This window comes from Dermochelys coriacea, chromosome 8 (assembly GCF_009764565.3).
Source record: "Dermochelys coriacea isolate rDerCor1 chromosome 8, rDerCor1.pri.v4, whole genome shotgun sequence".
Taxonomy (NCBI): domain Eukaryota; kingdom Metazoa; phylum Chordata; order Testudines; family Dermochelyidae; genus Dermochelys; species Dermochelys coriacea.
The window spans coordinates 47,675,810-47,696,849 of NC_050075.1; the positions used below are offsets into that span (position 1 = coordinate 47,675,810).

Consider the following 21,040-nt stretch of genomic DNA (forward strand, 5'->3'; position numbering starts at 1 on the left):
GACACTTCACCAACAACTTGGCTGGGAGCAGTTGGGTCAATGCTAACGTCTCCACCCCTCAAATGGAGACCCAGCCGCTGTAATTCATACATGGCTGGGCTCTTGCAGCTCTCACTCCTCTGCCTAGATGAGACATCCAGAAAGGAGCAGCGCATGGTGATCAGTGGAATGAGCCAAAGAGAACACTTGACATCCCAGCATGCCGCATCCAGCACGGGCTGTCTGTGCACCACAAGATCTAGTTGAAGTTCTGCTTCCGATTTTGGAAACACCAGAGGGGCAACACCACTGGGATTTCAAAGACCCACCTTTGTGGCAGCCATGGTCATTGGGTGTGTAGCAAGTAGAGATTCAAGAATCAGAGATTCAGTAACCAGAGTCAATGCCTTCTCAAAGGCAGCTGAGAAGAGTCCTACCCATGATATTTTCAGGTCATTTCTGTAAGACATGTCTTCAGAATAGCATTCCCCAAAGAGCAAGGGAGGAAGAAGACCTGGCAGCACATGCAAAATAACAACCTATGACTGAGCTGAAATCAGGATAAAGTAATAACATCATGTTCAAAATCAGGGCCCTTGATTACACCTGAAGTAGGTTGGACAAACGCACAGACTGCGCGCTTGGTCGTTCTCTGCATTTTAACCTCGCTCAGCACTTAGGTGCTTTGTAAATTAGATCAAGAGACAGATTATATGAGAGACTCTGTATCTCACTCCCTTGAGTCACCTCGTCCCTCTGCAGAGCTGTCCTCCTGCGGTAATGAAAGTTATTCCATTAGGATGGACGTTGGCGCTAATTGGTGGCAGCTGCCGTTACTGTTATGTTTACAGGGTGCATTTGAAGAATTGATGCCAATAAACCAAAGCAGCCTTGTAATGTATGGCATTAGTGGAAATAGCCTGGATCACAGCCCTTATCTCTGAGATATGAATCAGCAAAGAGGGCACACTGGAGACAAAAGGCGATTTCTGTGGTTCCTACACTGAATGATGGACAATAGTGCACATCCCATGTTAATGAGGGGGAGTAGCCACTTGTAATGTTAATGGCTTTATGAATGGGGAAATGGACTCCAGTAATATTAACCAAGGATACACATCCACCACAAAGGGACATATACACTGTTCATATTAATAGAGATTTCACCCCCCATACCCATGAGGAGCTCACCTCAATAATGTTAGTAGAAGATGGAACCTATTCTTCTCAGTGTGAGTCTCCAATAGGGAGAGCCAAGTGTCCCTGTTGAACAGGTGATATTCCCTCCTAGTGCTAACAAGACTTATTCCCTCTCTTCAAAGAGGTAAAATTCCATTATAGTTAGTTAATAATCTCTTGCTCTTATGACTAACACCTATTACTTAATAACCTCTAGCACTTTTTCAATTGTAGATTTCAAAGCACTTTACTTAAGAGGACAGTTTCATTAGCCCCATTGTAGAGACTAGAAAACTGAGGCACAGAGCAGGGACATGACTTGTCCAAGGTCACCCAGCAAGCCAGTAGCAGGGTCAGGTCTTCTGAGTTCCAGTCTATTGTGCTATCCACTAGGCAAAAATAAAAATGGAGTACATTTCATGCTACATTACAGGATTGTGGTCACTAAAGATGGGTAAAAAAACCTATTGTAGTCTCAAATGCATCATGCTACAAGGGCAAAACATAGGATCTGCAACTGGTGTACATTTATTAAAGCTCCTTTGAAGTCAACTTACAGGCTGTGCTGCATTCATAGATTCATAGATACTAAGGTCAGAAGGGACCATTCTGATCATCTAGTCCGACCTCCTGCACAGCGCAGGCCACAGAATCTCACCCACCCACTCCTACAAAAAACCTCACCTATGTCTGAGCTATTGAAGTCCTTAAATCATGGTTTAAAGACTTCAAGGAGCAGAGAAGCCTCCCTCAAGTCACCCATGCCCCATGCTACAGAGGAAGAATTGAAACATCTATGGCCAAATCCAGAGGACAATACAGTCGCAATATGTTACAAGTTCTGAATTCAAAGACAAAATTTTAGCCATAATTATTATTAGAGATAAATGTAATTTTTCAAAATAAAAGGTTTAGTCAAAAATGGTCTTTTTTATCAATTGACAATTTTTGTGATACATTTTCACTTTGATTCAATTTTTTTTTCTTTATTTGATGAAACTGGAATTAAAATTTTAGGCTCTGATCCTGCAAACACTTCTGCAGGTGCTTAACTTTCCTAGCAGGTAGGGCCCCATTGGAATTAATGAACCTGCTCAGGGAGTAAAGTCGAGCACATGAAGAAATAGTTGACGAATTGGGGCCTAGGTCTGAGGTTTTTCTTTTCTTTTTTCCTTTTGACACTCTGTAACTTTGGCAAAAGTTCCATTTTTTGTAAGTGTCAGAACTGCAAAAGTAGAAATGACATGAAAAAAGAGGGAAAAAGAGAAATACTGATGACAGTTTAGTACATTCAGTAGAAAAAAAATTAAAAGGGTGAGATAGGATATAAAAAAAACCCAACTCTGAAACAAAAATTTCTGTGACAAAAACTTGAACATTTTCCAAAACAATGAAAAATAATTCAGTTTTTAAACTTGCCAAATGAAAATGGCTTTTAAACTGTTGTTTGCAGTGTTGTAGCCATGTTAGTCCCATGATATGAGAGAGACAATATGGGAGAGAGATTTTATTGGACCAACTTCTGTAGGTGGAATAGACAATCTTTTGAGCTACGCAGAGCTCTGCATTCCTTGTGGGTAGACATAGGGTACCTTTTGGACCTAATACAAGGCATAGATGCTTATGATGTGGCTGGGAGTTGCCTCTATCTTTAACTCATAGGATAAAAAAGTATGTTTCCATTTAGCTTTTATCAATTAAATAAACAAAACCCTCATGCCTTAATATTTGGGAAATACGTAGTTAAAGAAATTTCAGATAATTTCATTTCAGTATCCAGAAATATTTTTCAGCAGTTCTAGCTTTTATTTTGTGTATCTTAGTATTTCTTTTACTAATTAATGAACTGCAGTCCACTACCAACCTTAACTCTGACTTTATTCTTGTTAATATCTTGAGTATAAATAAACCAAACACTTCTGATAATTAGTAAGACAGACTTTGCTACACTCTCTTACCCACAGAGATTAGAAATGTATTGCAGTTTAATTATGGTACGTACTTTTTTTCCCAAACACTTTAGATAATTGAAAGTTGTGAACTACTTAATTTACATAATTCTGGACTCCACTGTTTTCTTATTTATCAGAAGTAAGCACCACAAAATGGAGTGATGGGTCTGTGGAAACTACAGGTTCCATCATGCAGTGCTCCACCTTGAACTGAGGATGTTGTGTTCACAGCACACCCGTAGAAAAGTTAGATTAGAAACATCAAATAATCTTGCTGGAAGATTGCAGCATAACACTACTTTATTTCTCAGTGGTCAGAACGATAACACCTGAGAATCCAAAACCAGAGAGAGACAAAGCAGGCTGCTCCCTAAAACAGGGACACAACTCACCCTGCCATGTTCTAGGTTGGCTCCTTCCAGCCTGACTCTGCCTCTCTGAGCCCTGGATCTCATGCTTCACCAAAGAGTCATCTAGGCTGCAAGCAGGATCAGGAAACCCTCCAACTCTTAAAGCTTGCAATTCCAACACAGTCCTCAATACACCACAGAGGGAAGGTGGAGCATTGGACACTGGGATTTGCAGTGCACTGCAAGCTCAATAAGCCACTGCTCCATATTAAAGATGAGGATAGTTTAAGCTGTTTAATGTAGATTTGACATGTCCCTCCCATCAGGGGCAAGGTGGCAACCAGCAGAAGGGGTCATGGTGCCCCCAAGCTGGCAGCCCTGCTGGAACATGTCCCTTCTCTCTCTCCTGCCAGGCTGTTTGCCGTGAAGTGCGGTGGCTGCTTTGAAGGCATCGCGCCCAGTGAGTTCGTCATGAGGGCCCAGAAGAGCGTTTACCACCTGAGCTGCTTCTGCTGCTGCGTCTGTGAGAGGCAGCTGCAGAAGGGCGACGAGTTCGTGCTGAAGGAAGGCCAGCTGCTGTGTAAGAGTGACTACGAGAAGGAGCGGGAGCTGCTCAGCCTGGTGAGCCCGGCTTTGTCAGATTCCGGTAAGGGGAAACCCGGAGCAGAGAGGAGCTTGTGGCCTGTGCTGTGGGGAGTGAATCCAGGCCCCCGCAGAAACATGACTATGCCTGACTATTCTTATGGATTTGTATGACCTTAGCGCCTAGGAGCCCCAGTCGTGGCCTAGAACAAAAAGACGGCCTCAGCCCCTGAGAGCTTATGAGAGATGGACCCCAGCTGGGACATATAAATCCAAACTGAGAACCACTCCAAGCTGCAGGGGTGGGTATGTAACCCACGATAACAGTGTGGCTCCTTTTCCCACTCGAGTCATATAATGAGACCCCTTCTTGGCTCCTGTGTGATGACTGAACCCATACCTCTGCCTCTAAAAGCTCCATCATCTATGTCTTGAGTCCAATAACATTAGCTTGTAGGGAGGAGCAGGCTTTTAAATCTCTAGGTGTGGTCTAGCCACTAGAGGGAGACAGAGGGACAGAGATTAGCATGGGAGTCCCAGTTGTAAGACAGAATCCTGTTGCGCTAGGTGCTGTACAAACACCAAACCAAACAACAATCCCTGCCCCAAAGGGCTTACAAACTGAGCATAAGCCAAGAGACAACCAATGGAGACCAACAGAGGTGGGAGCAGCAGAAAGTGAGATCACTCTGGTCCGAATGACTGGCTGTGGGCTCTGCATACCCACAGTCAAACCATTGTTGTTAAGATTTCTGAAGGCCTCATGGCAGAGAGGAGTTTTAAGGAGGGATCCGAAGGAGGATAATGTATTAGTTTTCTGCCTGTTCGCAGGGCGCTTCTCCAAGCATGAGGAGCAGCAGGGGAGAAAGCTCCAAGGTGCGGGTTTGAAAATACAAGAAGTGGGTGATGGAGGCTGGCATCATGAGCCAGTCAGAGGTGGGAGTCGACCTTTCACTACTGGATGAGATGGAGGGTGGAGAAAGCTCATGGATGTTCTTGAAAGTGCAGACAAGTAGTTTATGTTTGATACAATCGAGATCCAGGGCTGGATTATCACTTCCCAATCTGCCCGAGGCAGAGATGGCACATAGCTGCACTGTCCTAGAAACAGACCTGGGAAGGAATTATGAGTCTGGTTTCCCTCTTGCTCCATGGGAGAAGTGATCTGCTGCAGATATATACTCTAGCCAGTGTGTCGGCGGGGTGACAATGGTTCGACTGTGGGTCTGCGCATTCCCTGCCCCTACCTACCTATTCCGTCACCTGCAAGGTGGAGGAAGAGTTGCTCCGTGGAGACCCCTGCAGTAATCCATGAGGCAGCCTCAGACTCCTTTCTGCGCTGTCATAAAAGCAGGTCACACTCCTTCCCTTGATGGACTGTTCATTGACAGGATTTTAAACCATCCCACCAGCTCTGACTGTATTTTACAAAGGTTATGCAGAATTATGGACATGCAGAGGGTTTGTGGGACTTGGAATATTGAAATGATGGAGAAATGCCTTCCCTATGTAGTGACAATAATACTTAGCAACTTACCTTGGTAGATCTCTTTACAAAAGTGAGTTTTTATGAGTATGTATTATTCTACAGACAAGGTGGGGAAGGGAATATCTTGTTACTGAACCAACTTCTGTTGGTGAAAGAGACAAGCTTTCAAGCTTACAAAGAGCTTAAGAACTTCAGCTGAATCCGGGCCTTATTACACTGAGCGCTGTACAAATATATAGTGCAAATGCTCATAGAGCTGTGCAACAAACTGATCTTTTGGTTCAGTGGCGGATCTGAAAATTAAATTTAAAAAAAACAGTTTCAGGTTGACCTGAAATGAAAATTTTTTGAACTTTTCAGTGAAAAGAAAGTTTTTTTTAAAAAAAATTCATTTCAGGTCCAACTAAATGTTTCAGTCAACCCTAACCAAAATGTTTTGTTTAGCTTCTGAGGGTTTTAACTTTTTTTAATGAAATAAAATGGAAGTGAATTCAAAATGAAAAGTTGTTTTGAATAGAAAAATCAAAACATTTTGTCTTGAAAATGTTGAAACAAAACATTTTGACTCTTTTGGAGTTCTCTTACTTGTTTCAGCCAAAGCAATTTGTTTTCCATGAACGTAAGAACAGCATATTGGATCAGACCAATGGTCTATCTAGCCCAGTATCCTGTCTTCCAGCAGTGGCCAACGCCAAATGCTTCTGAGGGAATCAACAGAACAGGGCAATTATCGAGAGATCCACCCCTGTCATCCAGTCCCAACTTCTGGCAGTCAGAGGCTTAGGAAACCCAGAGCATGGGGTTGCATCCCTGATCATATTGGCTAATAACCATTGATGACCATATCCTCCAGGAACTTACCTAATTTTTTTTAACCCAGTTCTAGTTTTGGCCTTCACAACATCCCCTGGCAATGAGTTCCACAGGTTGATTGTGTGTTCTCATAGACTTTAGGTCAGAAGGGACCATCATGATCATCTAGTTTGACCTCTTGCACATTGCAGGCCACAGAACCTCACTAATGCCAATATTGTTATGTGAAGAAGTACTTTCTTATGTTGTTTTAAACCTGCTGCCTATTAATTTCATGGTGTGATCCCTGGTTCTTTTATGTGAAGGAGTAAATAACATTTCCTTATTCACTTCTCCACACTATTCATGATTTTATAGACTGCTATCCTATCTCCCCTTAATCGTCTCTTTTCCAAGCTGAAAAGTCCTAGTCTTTTTAATCTCTCCTCATACGGAAGCTGTTCCATACCTTTAATCGTTTTTGTTGCCCTTCTCTGTATCTTTCTCAATTCTAATGGGGTGACCAGAACTGCAGACACTGTTCAAGGTGTGGGCATACCATGGCTTTATATAGTGGCATAATGATATTTTCTGTTTTGTAATCTACTTCTTTCCTAATGGTTCTTAATCTGTTAATATTTTGACTTCTGCTGCACATTGAGCAGATATTATTTTTAGAGAACTACCCACAAGTGACTCTAAAATCTGTCTTGAGAGATAACAGCGAATTTAGATCCCATCATTTTGTATGTATAGCTGGGATTATGTTTTCCAATGTGCATTACTTTGCATTTATTAACATTGATTTTCATCTGCCAGTTTGTTGCCCAGCCACCCAGTTTTGTGAGATCCCTTTGTAACTCTGCACAGTCAGCTTTGGACATAACTACCTGGAGTAATTTTGTATTTTCTGCAAATTTTGCCACCTCACTGTTTCCAGATCATTTATGAATATGTTGAACAGTACTGGTCTCAGTACAGATCCCTGGGGGACACCACTATTTACCTCTCTCCATTCTGAAAACTGACCATTTATTCCTACCCTTTTGTTTCCTCTCTTTTAACCACTGATTCATGATTCCCTCTTACCCCATAACTGCTTCCTTTGCATAAATGTCTTTGGTGAGCGACCTTGTGAAAGGTTTTCTGAAAGTCCAAGTACACTATATGTACTGGATACCCCTTGTCTGCATCTTTGTTTGACCCCCTCAAAAAATTCTAATAGATTGGTGAGGCATGATTTCCCTTTACAAAAGCCATGTTGACTCTTTCCCAACAAATCCTGTTTATTTTTGTGTCTTGTATTCTGTTCTTCACTATCCTTTCAACCAGTGTACCTGGTACTGAAGTTAGGCTGATTGGCCTGTATTTGCCAGGATCACTTCTGGGGCCATTTTTAAAAATTGCTGTCACATTAGCTATCATGCCAGTCATTGCCACAGAGTCTGATTTAAGTGATAGGTTGCATACCACATTTAGCATGAACTTGTGAAATTTTTTGATCAAACTGACTATATATTTTGTTTGGGGGGAGCGGGTAGTTTAATTTGAAAAATTTTGCCCAGGTTCAAATGCTAGTCTCTGCCACAAAGAGCTTCCAATCTAAAAGTTTTATTATTAGGCAGTGTGACCTAGTGGATAGACCACTGGATTGGGAGACCTGGGTTCTAGTCCCAGCTCTGCCACTGTCCTGCTTGGTCACTTTGGTTAAGTCACTTCCCCTTTCTGTGCCTTAGTTTCCCCCATCTGTAAAATGGGGTCTAAGGATAGTAACCTCCTTTGTAAAAAGAAAAGGAGTATTGTGGCACCTTAGAGATTAACAAATTTATTTGAGCATAAGCTTTTGTGAGCCACAGCTCACTTCATCGGATCTGATGAAGTGAGCTGTAGCTCACGAAAGCTTATACTCAAATAAATTTGTTAGTCTCTAAGGTGCCACAATACTCCTTTTCTTTTTGCAGATACAGACTAACACAGCTGCTACTCTGAAACCTCCTTTGTAAAGTGCTTTGAGATCTGGGGATTAGAAAAGCTAGTATTTTTATCATTATTTCCATTTTTACAGGGAGGGGAAACTGAGGCACAGAAATGTGACATACCTTGCTCAAGGCCATTTGGTGACTCAGGGGCAGAACTGGGACTAGAATCCAGGTCTCCTAAATTCCCTGCCTGTTCCCTAGCCTCTGAACCATGGTAAATAGCCTGACTCTAAAATTGAGCCTGACATACCCCGGATTTGTTGACCTTGCGGGCATATGGCCAAAGGAGCTGTTTGATAGGATGTCTGGAGAGGGCTGGAGAGGGCTGAGAGTGTGATTCCCCAAATGACGAAGGGCTAGGAAGGAGTTTTGGTAGGTGCATGGCTGGCTGAGTTCCCATTGAAATGGTGACTTCAATGCTGCTGGAATTTGATTGTGCTATTAATGATGTGTTAGGGTGCGAGAGCCTTGGATCAGCCTCCTTCATTATTTTACATATAAATGTTTAACATTTCCTTTATAAAAAACCCCCCAAACCCTAAATAAGAACAGTCCTGCAGCAAAGGCTAGAAAAATAAAATGAACTTTAAGCAGAAATATTTCAGTTAGAAGAAAAGGAGTACTTGTGGCACCTTAGAGACTAACAAATTTATTTGAGCATAAGCTTTCGTGAGCTACAGCTCATTTCATCGGATGCATTGGTGTCCCTAAAGACAGGGTGCAGTCCCTAAAGATACCATCTAAGTGCATACAGGGGCTTACAGTCACATGCCATTTGCCTGTGTCTTGCAATTGCATCTGATTTTCCAAAATACTGTTTGCTTCCTTTTTGAAACATGTTGTCAGATGATAACGTGCTAAACACCTGGAGGCCGGAGCCCTGTGAAAGGAATGGCTGGCAGTCATTTGTAACAAATCTTTGTCCCTGTAACAGCTAGCTCTTCTGTAGCAGATCTCAAGGTGCATTGCAAAAGGGATCAGTATCATGTCACAAGTGGGAAAACCAAGGCACAGAGCAGCAATGTGACTGGTCCGAGGTTACCCAGCAGGTCAGTCACAGAGCTGGGAATAAAACCCAACTCTCCTAAATCCTAGTCTAGCGCTCTGTTCACTACGTCACACTGCCTCCCCTAAGTCATTTGGAAAACAAATAGTTGTCGTTATCCTCTCACTGGGAATGTCCCTTCCCGGTACAGGTTTGATGAAGATGGACTGGGACCTTTCTCTGCACTTGTAATGGAGATGGAAAATCATTGCAGCTGTTGTAGTGAGTGTTGGGTGCCTTGCTGATTTCGCTGTTGGGGGGTTGTATGTTTTGGATATAGCAGTTATAGTGACTGAGTATCCAGAGAATGAGTGAGATCCATTGGCTACAAGGGAGAGAAGCTGATATTCTACAGCTTTGGATGGCCCCTATTGGAGGGCTTCCATGCCATGTGATATTGAGTCAATTAGCTTCAGGAATGATGAATGCCAACAACCGAAGGTGCAGTTGCAAGTGTTATTGCTAGAAAGTCAAGTAGATGATTGCCCAATATTGGAATGTATGAATTAGGAACATGGTGCTGAGAGAGTGCTGAATCAGACCTTGGAAAGTCAACTGGCAAAAAATCCCTCTCTCTTCCACTCTTAACTTACTGGAGATAAATATCTATATCTATCGAGGAACAAGCAAGCCAATTCAGATAAAATAAGAACCAAAAGGAAACCTCACCCCAAAAGTGAACCATATCTGATTTGTGAGGGGTTGGGTTTTTTTTGTGTGTGGTTTATCTAAGTTTGTCCCAAGTATTCCCAACAACCTCGGCTTTGCTTACAGTACTTCTAGCCCAAACAAAAGGAGTGGCAGAAACCTCAGGAAAAAAAAAGTCAGTTCCTATGAAAACTCCAGCCAGATTTTGGAGACCCAGGAGATCTGGAGGGTTGGGATGAACTTCAGAACAGACTCCAAATTTTTGGACCTATCCCCAAACCTTTAGTGGCGATCCGCCATTGCTGCTTGTGACATGACTCTTTGTAGCTCAGTCCAGGATGTTCATCTCTCTTTGCTCCTCCCATCTGGTGGGTTCAGTAGTGGGATCTCACTGAATGTGGTGGTGTGCATGTGACATGGTGACTTTGATTTGTGATGCCATCTGGCAACCCAACGTCTCAATGCACCTTTTTCAAAGTGGAATGAAAGGGAAATGGGTGATATGCTGGCCTCTTCTGGAGAGGGATGGCTTTGCACTCACACTGGCTGAGCAGCTGCGCAAACCAGTGGACTGCTGCCATGCCCTGTGGAAAGGAGACTGAGCTGTAAGTCCCAAAGCAGAGTGGTGCCCCAGGAAGGTGGGGTAATGTCATGTCATGTGTGAAGAGACCACGGCTGTGCTTCTGCAGGCGAAACGACAGTACAAGCAGAGCTCCAGCGCAGCCTTTCATGAAGGAGTCACCTGTGCTGTTTGGCCAGCCACCTCCATGCTCCTTTAACCTCTTCCCATGGCTTCTCAGTCCCCTAACTCTTCTCAGGCTGCTGGCCTGATTTCCAGACAGGCTGAGCAGCCATAAATCCCAGTCAAGGCAATGGGAGCTACAGGCATAAAACCAGAGAGTGTCCCGCCCCTGCGAGGTTGTACTCTCCTTCTCATGATTCCCCATTCCACGAACTCACTTGGGTGGAGTGGGACCTTGAGGCCTTGAACCTGTCACCACAGTCAGCTTTCCCCCAGTGCCAGATGAACCCCATCGAGATCTCAGATGGAGCTTGGTCCCTGACTTTCCCTGTGCTGGAAGGAGCTGTGAAATTAAGAGCTGCATGTCCAGCCGGTGGCTGCCTTCCCAAAGGCCCTCCAGAAATGTAAGAGGCTGGGAGGGAGGGACACAAACCGAAGGCCATTTTGTGAGAAAATGCAGATGAAAAGCAAGGCTGTGGAAGCCATATGTTCTCTTTAATCTCCCAAACCCTCGCTTCAATTACTGCCTCCCCTGAGCTCCAGTGGCCAAGCCTAAGTAAACAAGCCCTTCTGAAAGAAGACCCTGGTTTCCAATTAAAAGTGTACTAACATTTCTCCTCTCCCTAATTCCCTCCAACCAAAGAACTTTTTCATCTCTGCACAAGAAATCGAGTCGCCCTGGATTGCCCCCCCACCTCACCCGGCCCGGCTCCCTTCCCCATTGAGCTGTGGGGTCACCCAGAGGTCACCACAGACAATATAAATGGCCCCCAGCCCTTTCCCATGTGACGTCAGGAGGAGCCTTAAAGATTAATTAATTCCTACCTCGTTCACGGAAGGCTTTAAAGGCAGAGTTAATTAAAAGCATTACCACACTAAATCCAACTCAACTTCCCCTCCCCCCCGATGGATTCTTGGAGCAGGTGTTTGGGGAGTTTGGCCCCCCCTTTCATCACTGGCAGAGTGGAGCGCAGAGACCCGTTTGTTTTCAGCGGGTGATTTTGTCATGTCTTGAAAGCTGTAGCGGCTCCAGTATTGTCCACTGAGCTGCACTTGTCAGACACTAACAGCAAAATGTCCTGCTGTGCTCCTAAAGTCATGTGGTTAGAAATAGTAGCCAGATGCTAGCTGGGAAATAGCATCAGGGCAGTAGAACACCTACAGGCATCATCATAAGATGCTCACAAGCACTCAACCTTCCTTTAGTGAGATGGAGAGAGTTTTATTGCCATCACCTCTGCCATGGGATATAAATGAAGACAACAGGGTCACTTGTCCCGAGCAGAAAAATTTCAGGTTCCTTAATCTTTAAGTCTCCAGCAATGGACTGAAGCCACCAAGTTCAGATCTGAGGGTTTCTTTTAAGCCCTATCTAATTATTGATAAATTACACATAGTGTTAGGCAAACATGAATAGGTTCTGAAAAGAAATGAGCCTGACCCCTTTAGCTTTGGGAAAGTTCAGATTCAGCAGCAGTTTCTTTTGCAGAAGCTGACATAACGCTTAGTGGAATATAGCTGTTTATATAGGCATCGCTTTACCAGCTACTGAAATGCAGCCACCTCTGGTGATGAACACCCATCACAGGTGTCTAACTGCACAGTATTGCTGCACAGTGGTTTAGGATGGGCATAAGAATGCCATATGCAGTTGGAACTGCAGGCAGCAGAATGTAATGACCCACACTGGAATGTAAGCAGGACACTGGTGTTAATGCAGCATTACACATACACAAAGTGGCAAGGAACCAAAAAGTGGCTAGCCCTGCAGTTGCATGTTGCATGTGAAACCCAGTGAGCAAACCCCCTTCCTTGGTTTCCCAGTAGCCTGCAAGAAGAGTGGGTTTCTTTCTTGGAGAGGGAGGAAGAGAAAACCCCTGCAGCAGCCACCAGAGACTGGTGGGAATTAGTATGACCAGTATGCCCCCTGAACCTAAGCTGCCTGTGGGGTGGGAAAGGAAAACAGCTGCATGCGGCTAATAAAGCATGTTGTTCCATGTCGGCGGCGCCTATTAGCCACACCAGGTGTGTGTGCTCAAGGAAGAGCAGGGCTGGAAGCACGCAGAACGTCAGGGGTGCCATAGGGAACCAGTTAAGTACAGTGATAGGCAGCTGCACTGTGATGGCTACTTACCACACCAATCATAGACTAGTTACCTTGTGCTCCTCCCATCTGCCTGTCCTATCCCCCTCTGGCTCTTGCACATCGGCACCGTCTTTTTGTCATGTTTAGAGCCCTGATCCTGGACTCAGGCCTCTAGGCACAGCTATAATAATAACAGCGATGATGATGATGTGCCAGCAGCAAAATCTCTCGAGCACTACTGTGCCACTCCTCTCCTGCTGACTAATGCGATCCTTGGATGAATAAACAAGGTGATATTGAGTAAGAGCCAGGAGGTTTGTTAACTCTGTGTGACACTGACCTCCTTTGTAAAGCACTGTGAGACCTACTGATGAAAAGTGCTGTGTAAGAACGAGGGATTAGTTAGTTAGTTGGCACTTGTTCAATTGCTGCTGGATATGGTGCCCACAATTTAAGAAGGATGCTGATAAATTGGAGAGGTCTCAGAGAAGAGCCACAAGAATGATGGAAGGATTAGAAAACCTGCCTTAGGCTCAATCTATTTATCATAACAAAGTGAAGGTTAAGGTGTGATTTGATCACGGTCTATCAGTATTTACATGACGAACTGGGATTTGATAATAAAGGGCTCTTCGGTCTAGCAGAGTAAGATATAATAAGCTACAATGGCTAGAAATTGAAGCCAGACAAATTGTGACTGGAAATAGGGTGAAATTTTTGACAGTGAGGGTCGTTAACTCTTGGAACAACTTACCAAGAGTCATGGTGGATTCGTCATTACTGGACATTTTAAAATCGGGATTGGCTGTTTTTTTCCTAAAAGATCTGCTCTTGTTCAACCACAGCTAGTGGACTTAAAGCAGGAATTAATTCAGACAAGTCCTATGGCCCATGTGATGATGCAGGAAGTCAGGCTACATGACCACAGTGATCCCTTCTGATCTTAAAATCTATGCTGTATCTCGCTGAAGTCTTAATGATCATTATCAGTTGTATTGAGGTAGCCCTTTGCAACACCAGCCTCAGCATGAAATGTGCTTTCAGCCCAACACCCAGCAGTAGAATAGAGTGTCTCCTCATTTCAGTTTCCCAGGATCCATCCCTGGCTGTCCAGCAGTTGCTGCAGACATCAGGAGAGGAAGAGCTCAACACACAAACGTTGTATTATTATTTATTTATTGCTATTCCAGTAGGACCTACTGATCCCAATGGAGGTCAGGGCCCACACTGACACATAGCAAGAGCTAGTCCCTACCCACGAAGAGCTGGTAGTCTAAATAGCCATAACAGAAGTAGAGTGGGAAAATGAACCATTAGTTCCACTTTGCAGACGAGGAACTGAAGGATCAAGTGACTTACCCAAGGTGACATATGATGTTAGTGGCAGGGCTGGGATGTCAACCCAAATCTGCTGAATTGCAGTGTGATGCTCTAAACACAGAGCCATCCTTCCTCCCTTTTCTAGGAACAACTTTTGCTATTTTGCAAATACACTTTTTGTAAGTCTGGCTGATGTTGAAGTTATGTTTTTCTAGTGCAATTGATAGAGAGGTTATGAATGGGTGTGAGATCCTCACTGACTTTCTAGAATTTGTGATTCAAATTATTGTCCACTGATAGAGAAATTCCCTGGTCCCGTGTGAATGTATCTTCTGTGGACTGCTGCTATCTGGAGTCATTCCCGGTTTCCTAGACTGCCTTAGTAAGGCATATGCAGGGTTGTTGTAGCTGTGTTGGTCCCAGGACATTAGAGAGACAAGATGGGGGAGGTAATATCTTTTATTGGACCAACTTCTGTTGGTGAAAGAGACAAGCTTCTTCGGGTCTTGGAATACTGCAAATACCAGGTGGAACAGATTGTTTAGCATAAGTAGTTAACACACATTTCAAGGTGAAGTAAGGTTTGACTGTTTCTCATAATTAATTGAAAGAGAAACAAAAATATGGCTGCAAATCTGGGCATTTCAATGTGGCCCATCCTATTTCAGAGCCCTGCTTAACCCCCCTGATTCTTACTGTGGAAATGGGCCAGAGATATCACAGCCAACTACCTGCTTTAAATTACAGCCTGCAAGGTGTGGAGCGCAACTGGAGTTTCCCCAGACCACACCCATGTCTGTCAAAGACCACATCCACCTTTTCTTGGCTTCAGTGCAGACCTCCTAGAACAGCTTTGCAGCTTGCATTGCACTGACCAGAGTCAGTCTCAGCTCCCCATGAGCAGGGTCCCCACCTTGGTGAGATCTCTGCTGACCTTGTGAGCACATGGGAACATAGAGGCTGGGAGACTCTTCCCAGGCCCTTTGCAGATCCTCTAAGGTTGGCCTTAATTACTGCCATTTTGCTTATCCCTTCAATGAAGCCCCTTCCAAACCTGCCCACACTGTGTGTATCATGTTGTTAAAACAAGCCGCTTAGCTTCATTATAGGTGTAATTACCATAAACACTTCCCTAAAGGATCCTAGAGAAGCTTTGCTGGAAAGGTTATGATTGATTTACAGCACATTAGAGGAGAGTTCATACACAGTAAAATGGTCATTTTACAAGTGCTTTCATGATGCTCCTCTGCGGATTAATAACTGAGCTTACCAAAACAGTATTTGAGTCATAAATAAGATTTCTTAATTATGCAGCTCAATAAAGTGTTCATTGCATAGCATCTTCTGTGCAAGCTGGGTCCCAAAGTGCCACACTGAGTTAAGCATCACAAAGCAGCGTGGGACACAAGCTAGAGAGAACAATTGTGGGGAGGCATTGAGGGGTGAAGAAATTAAAGCAGTTTGGGCTAATAACTGAGAAATTAAAAAATGAAAAGGAATGTTTTGTTATAGAAAATTACAGTGGGGGGCATTAAAAATCACTAATTAATGGTTTAAATTAAAAAAAACCCATGCACACTTCATGGATTACTATTATTTTAATCAAGATAACTTCAGCTTTGGGATAAAAATGGTTTGAAATAATTTCCTAGTGCTTAGTGATTTTCAAAAGCATTTCAAATCCCTACCTCTGTTGCTTCTGATTCAGCCATATGGAAGCAGAACAGGAATGCTGGTGGTTACCTTCCTGCTGCAGCCTCTGCTAACTTGCCGTGCAGACACCACTTAAACTGGTGGGAGAGCTCCGTGGATTTGTTCCCAAGTAAACGAGCAATAATAAAATCCAGGAGGTGTCAGTGAGTGGGTCACGGGAGACGACTGTTCTGTACCTCCCTCTGCCGCTGACCTACTGCGTGGCCCTGGGCGAGTCACAGCCCCTCTCTCTTTTCTTGCCCAACCTTTTCTGCCTTATCTCTTACTATGTGTCTGTACAACACCCAGCACAAAGGAGCCCAGGTCTTCGTTGGGGCCTCTTGCTGCTACCATAAAATAAATAATCCTAAAATGACTTTGGGGCCTGATCCTGCTATATGATGAGTGTGCACTACCGGATACCAGGTGCTCTCAACTCCCACTAAGTATTGCAAGTCCAAAGACTCACAGATTCCAAGGCAGAAGGGACTGCTGTGATTATCTACTCTGAGCCCCTGTTTAGCACAGGCCAGAGAACTCAACCCGAAATAATTACTGGAACCGATCTGTTAGAAAAACATCCAATCTCGACTTAAAAATTATCAGTGATGGAGAATCCACCACATTCTTTGGTAACTTGTTCCAGTGGTTAATCACTCTCACTGTTAAAACCATTTACATCATATTTCCAGTCTGAATTTGTCCCACTTCAGTTTCCAGCTATTGGATCATGTTAGACCTTTCTCTGCTAGATTGACAAACCCATTATTAAATATTTGTTCCCCATGTAGATACTTACAGACAGTGATGGAGTCACCCCTTAGCCTTCACTTTGTTAAGCTAAATAAATTGAATTCCTCGAGCGTATGTCTCCACGGCACTGTAAGCCCAGAGTTAGTGGGACTCAAGTCAGCTGACCCAGGTTAGAGCATCTATATTGATTGTTAACCCTAGGTTAAGAATTTTCAAATCTGATATCCACAGTGCAGCACGCAGACCCGAATTAAACCAACGATACCGCAGACTCCGTGCCGCTCTCTCTAAATGTGGCCGCTCTAGGCCTTTGACCGTGGTGCACAGTGGGAAAACTTTATTGTGCACCCAGCACCTTACAGGAAGTCTGAACAGCCGCTTACACTGCCAGCTGAGCAACATGGGGAAGGCTCCTTTTCAAGTTCTCTTGCTTGCACTTTCACTCCTGTGTCAGGAAACGGGCAGAGCTTCCGTGAGGCATTGGTGGGCATTTTGGCAGTGTTTTCTGACCCACCAAAGGCAGAGCTTAACATGAGCTTAACATGGAGAAGGAGGAGGTGTATCCAGGCATTTCAGACTCACACTCACTAATACTGCTCATGACACTCAATATAGCCGCTGATGCCTCCTACGGATGCTGGTGGGATCCCATCTTCATGAGGACCTGCAATGACCAACAGTGGGCCAGAACTTATGCATGAAGAAGGCGACATTTCTGGAGCTTTGTGAGCAGCTTGCCCCAACCGTCCGGCATAAAGACAAATGCATGAGGGCACCCTTCCCAGTAAAGAAGCGGGTTGCTATAACCATCTGGAAGCTGGTTACACTAGACTGCTACAGGTCTGTTGCCAACCCAGTTTGGTGTTGGAAAGTCAATTTGTGGGTAAATCAGTGGCGGATGTTTCTGAGGCAATCAGGCATGTGGGTTACCCCAAGGCGATGGGCATTAAAGATATTCCTGAGGTAATTGCTAGCTTTCAGAGAATGGGGTTTCCTATCTGCGCTGGAGCCATTGGTGGGATTCATGCCCATAATTTGCCCTCCACAAGGGTACTACCCCACTGTTATGCCAGCCCTCGTGGACCACAGAGGGAGATTTAGTAATGCCATCATAGGCTGCACTGGGAAAGTTCATGAGATGAGGGTTCTTCGCCGATTGGGAGCCTACGTTCATGGACAGGCTGGGACACTATTCCCACCACATGACATTGTCATCAGTGGAGCTACTGTCCTCACTGTTGTTCCAGGGGACTCTGCATTCCCCCTTTTGCCTTGGCTTATGTGTAGAATGGTGGTTGAATGTGCTTTGGGCAGATTGAAAACCCACTGGAGGTGGCTACAGACCCATTTAGAGGCCAGTGTCATCAATGCTGTCCCCCTCACTGTGGCTTGCTGTGCTCCTCCCAATATTTGTGAAGCCAGAGGTGAGCTATTTCCTCCTGAAAGGACCTGTGTGGGTGAGGGGCCACTGAACCGATACACACAGCCAGAAAGTGCAGCTACCACAGCTGGAGCTGGCTGTGCCCAGGCAACAGAAGTCAAGGATGCTTTGTACTCCCTTCCACATTATGGGTGTGTACAGCCCAATGGAAGACGGAGACTAGCACCTTTATCAATGTGCTGGGGGGGATTAATTGATTGGGGGGGGGCTCAATGCTGCGTGGGGGGGTAGTTGTCATGCACATACTTGCGAATGACAAGATGACTTATGAAATTGGCGGTGGCATGATTCACAATATGGATTCGTATAAGGGAGTGATTGAAGTGTGGCTTGCTGTACAGAACCATATAGAGGCTTAGGGTCTGCTTACTAATTCCTAATTGTCCCTCATCACATGTTCACCTTTATTTCAAATCGGATTGTATCATGAGATGCAGGGACAGCAATAAACTTTCTTGATGACATAAAAAGCTTTAGTTATAAACATGTATTAAAACCGTACAACATTCACCCATTGCCAGACAGGCAACACCATAACACCAGTTACAACAGGATTTTTCCAAAAGAACAATAACAAATGAGCATGAAGTACAAACTGTGAAATCATGTACAAGACAGAAACCCCCATCATGCCATGTGCCCTGACCCCACCCCCCCGTTCTCCTTTCTCTTCCATCCCTCTTTTTGCACACTTAGCACCGGGGAAAGGGGGTGGAGGCATCCCCAGGAAAAGAGGGGTCAAAACTAAGGCCTGCATGGGGCTAAATTGCCCTGCCTGGCTGCTCATGGGACTGATTGCATGGGTCACCCAAACAGGGAGTTTTTCGAGCTGTTTATGGACTCAGGATACGTCGCAGGGGACTTGGGCTGTGGTGTGGGAGAGGCAGCAGGAGCCAGTGCTCTGGCAGACAGGATAGATAAGAGACACTCAAATGGTTCTCTCTGCTGAGTAATGTCCGCCTCCCTTAGCCGCCGTTCCTTTTCTAGAAACTGGGAAGCAAGTGCCTGTTCCTGCTCTGAAACCCAGTCCTCACTCTGTGCAGCCAGCCGGAGCCTTTCCGCTTGCCCCTCGCCATGTCTTTTCCCTAGCCACAAATCTTTAGTACTGGACCTGCTCGTAGGCTCTGTCTGGAACTTCAACTGTGAGTTCATCACGGAAACACTTCCTCTTGGAACAGTCCATGGATGTACGTTGGCCCAGGCTTCTGCTGCCGTATGGGCGAGCTGTAAAGGTGCTGCAGCTGGTTGACGTTCAGGGGCTTGGAACAGGACAAGACCCAGTGGGTTATTGTCTCCAATAGCTTAGTGCGGGAGCACAGAAAAAATCCTTGTGGAATTTCAAGGACATAAATTGTTTCTTTTCCAAACTGAATCTCAGTCTATTGTGAAAGGGATGCTTCAGTCCGGAGTATCTCTCTGCACACAGCCTGTGGGGCAGTGAAATAAGTGCAGAGACCAGGATAAGTTAAACATTCTCAACTTTCTTCCAGTCTTCAGGAACTTCCCCAGTGTTCCAAGACTTACTGAAAACCAACATGAACAGTCCAGAGAGCTCTGCAGACAGCTCTTTTAAAACTTTTGGATATGAATCTTTCAGACTGGCTGATTTTAAAATGTGGATTTGATAGTGGAGTGAGACAAAGTCGGCACCTTGTAGGAAGCATGCAGGCCTGTATTTTGTACAGTGTCTTTCTTTTAAGCTGTACCCCAGAATTCTGTACTGGCTTAGAAAATTTAGTTATGGAACTGAATAATAGAGGGGGGCAGATAATGGGTTTTTCTGTTCGCTGGCAATGCTGAAAAAAAGGGTTTGGGGTTGAACTGGAAATGAAATTGTTAGAAATTTTTGGCAAACCGTAAAGTTAAAATGAAACAAAACATTTCAGTTAGAACAAAATGATTAGTCTCAAGAAAATGGAGTCATTTTTGATAGTTTTTAATAAAACAAAAAGAAATTTTGAAATGAAGTCATTTTGAACCCAAAAGCAAAACATTTCATTTAGAAAAAGTCAAAATGAAATGTTTTGATTTTTTCAGACTTTTTTTTTTTTTTTAGCATTTTCGACCCAAGCAATTCAGCAAAATGAGCTCAGTTTGGTGAAACTTTTTGATGTGGTTGAATCTGAATTTTTTTTAAGAAAAAAAAAGTTTTGGCTGAAAAATTTCAGCTAGCTCTACTGAATAATGGATATTGATGTCTGTTGATGTGAAACTGACATTTATTAACCCAAGAGGTAAATAGTGACTAATATGACCTGCATGGAAAAGAAGGTCTTAGGCAGTCTTAGGCCATTTGTACCATTTGGTGGGTGGCAGGAGATAAGAGCCCAGAGTGGATGGATCAGTGAACTGGTCTGGCATGCTTGGAGGTTGGATGCTGTATAAAATGGAACAATGGTCTCCTGTGGTATAGAACGGGTTCCAAATTAGACAGACCAGTGATCCAGACGGTTGGAGCAAATCCTGTGAGCTGTTAGTTGTGTGGAATGGCTATTCCAACCCATACCTCTCAACTGTCCTGTATTGTGCAGAGTGTCCTACACATGGCCCCGATTTTTAAAGTTGTCCTTCAGTCCTGTGCATTGCCATTGCGAAGTCCTGATTCAGCTGCTCAGCCACGTTCCTTTTTTGGAGCCACATATCTTGGTGCGTGATGTTGTCACATCTCACATTTGCAATCAGTCACTGTCACGCTGCAAGCAAGCGGAGCAAGGGACGCCTTGCGGGCTTCCCTACACTGGGAGAAGGTCCCAAAATTCCTCTCGGAGCCTGAGATCAAGGGCATCCTTCAGGCACCCATGTTGGCTCCCAGGGCCAAGGAAGGGGCAGCTGAACAATTGTTTAGCCCCTTGCTGGACTGCTCCTGAGTCACCTGCTTCCTTGAGTCGTTGGATGTGGAGCTGGGCTGACTGGGTTTCTCCAGTGGCTCGGACCTCAGGCTCAAGTGAGTGGAGGCACATTTCCAGTCCAGCTTTGGGAAGGCCATCTGAAGCTGCAAGGATGTGGTTCGC

General features: G+C 44.5%; 1 protein-coding gene across 1 annotated transcript in view; it reads left to right on the plus strand.

Moving 5' to 3' along the window:
- Nucleotides 1–21,040, plus strand: part of LMX1A (LIM homeobox transcription factor 1 alpha) — a 143,900-nt gene that overhangs the window by 111,268 nt on the left and 11,592 nt on the right. Inside the window, exon 4 of the mRNA XM_038413832.2 lies at nt 3,874–4,106. Within this exon, the coding sequence (XP_038269760.1) occupies nt 3,874–4,106 (233 nt within the window). The remainder of the gene's footprint in view (nt 1–3,873; nt 4,107–21,040) is intronic.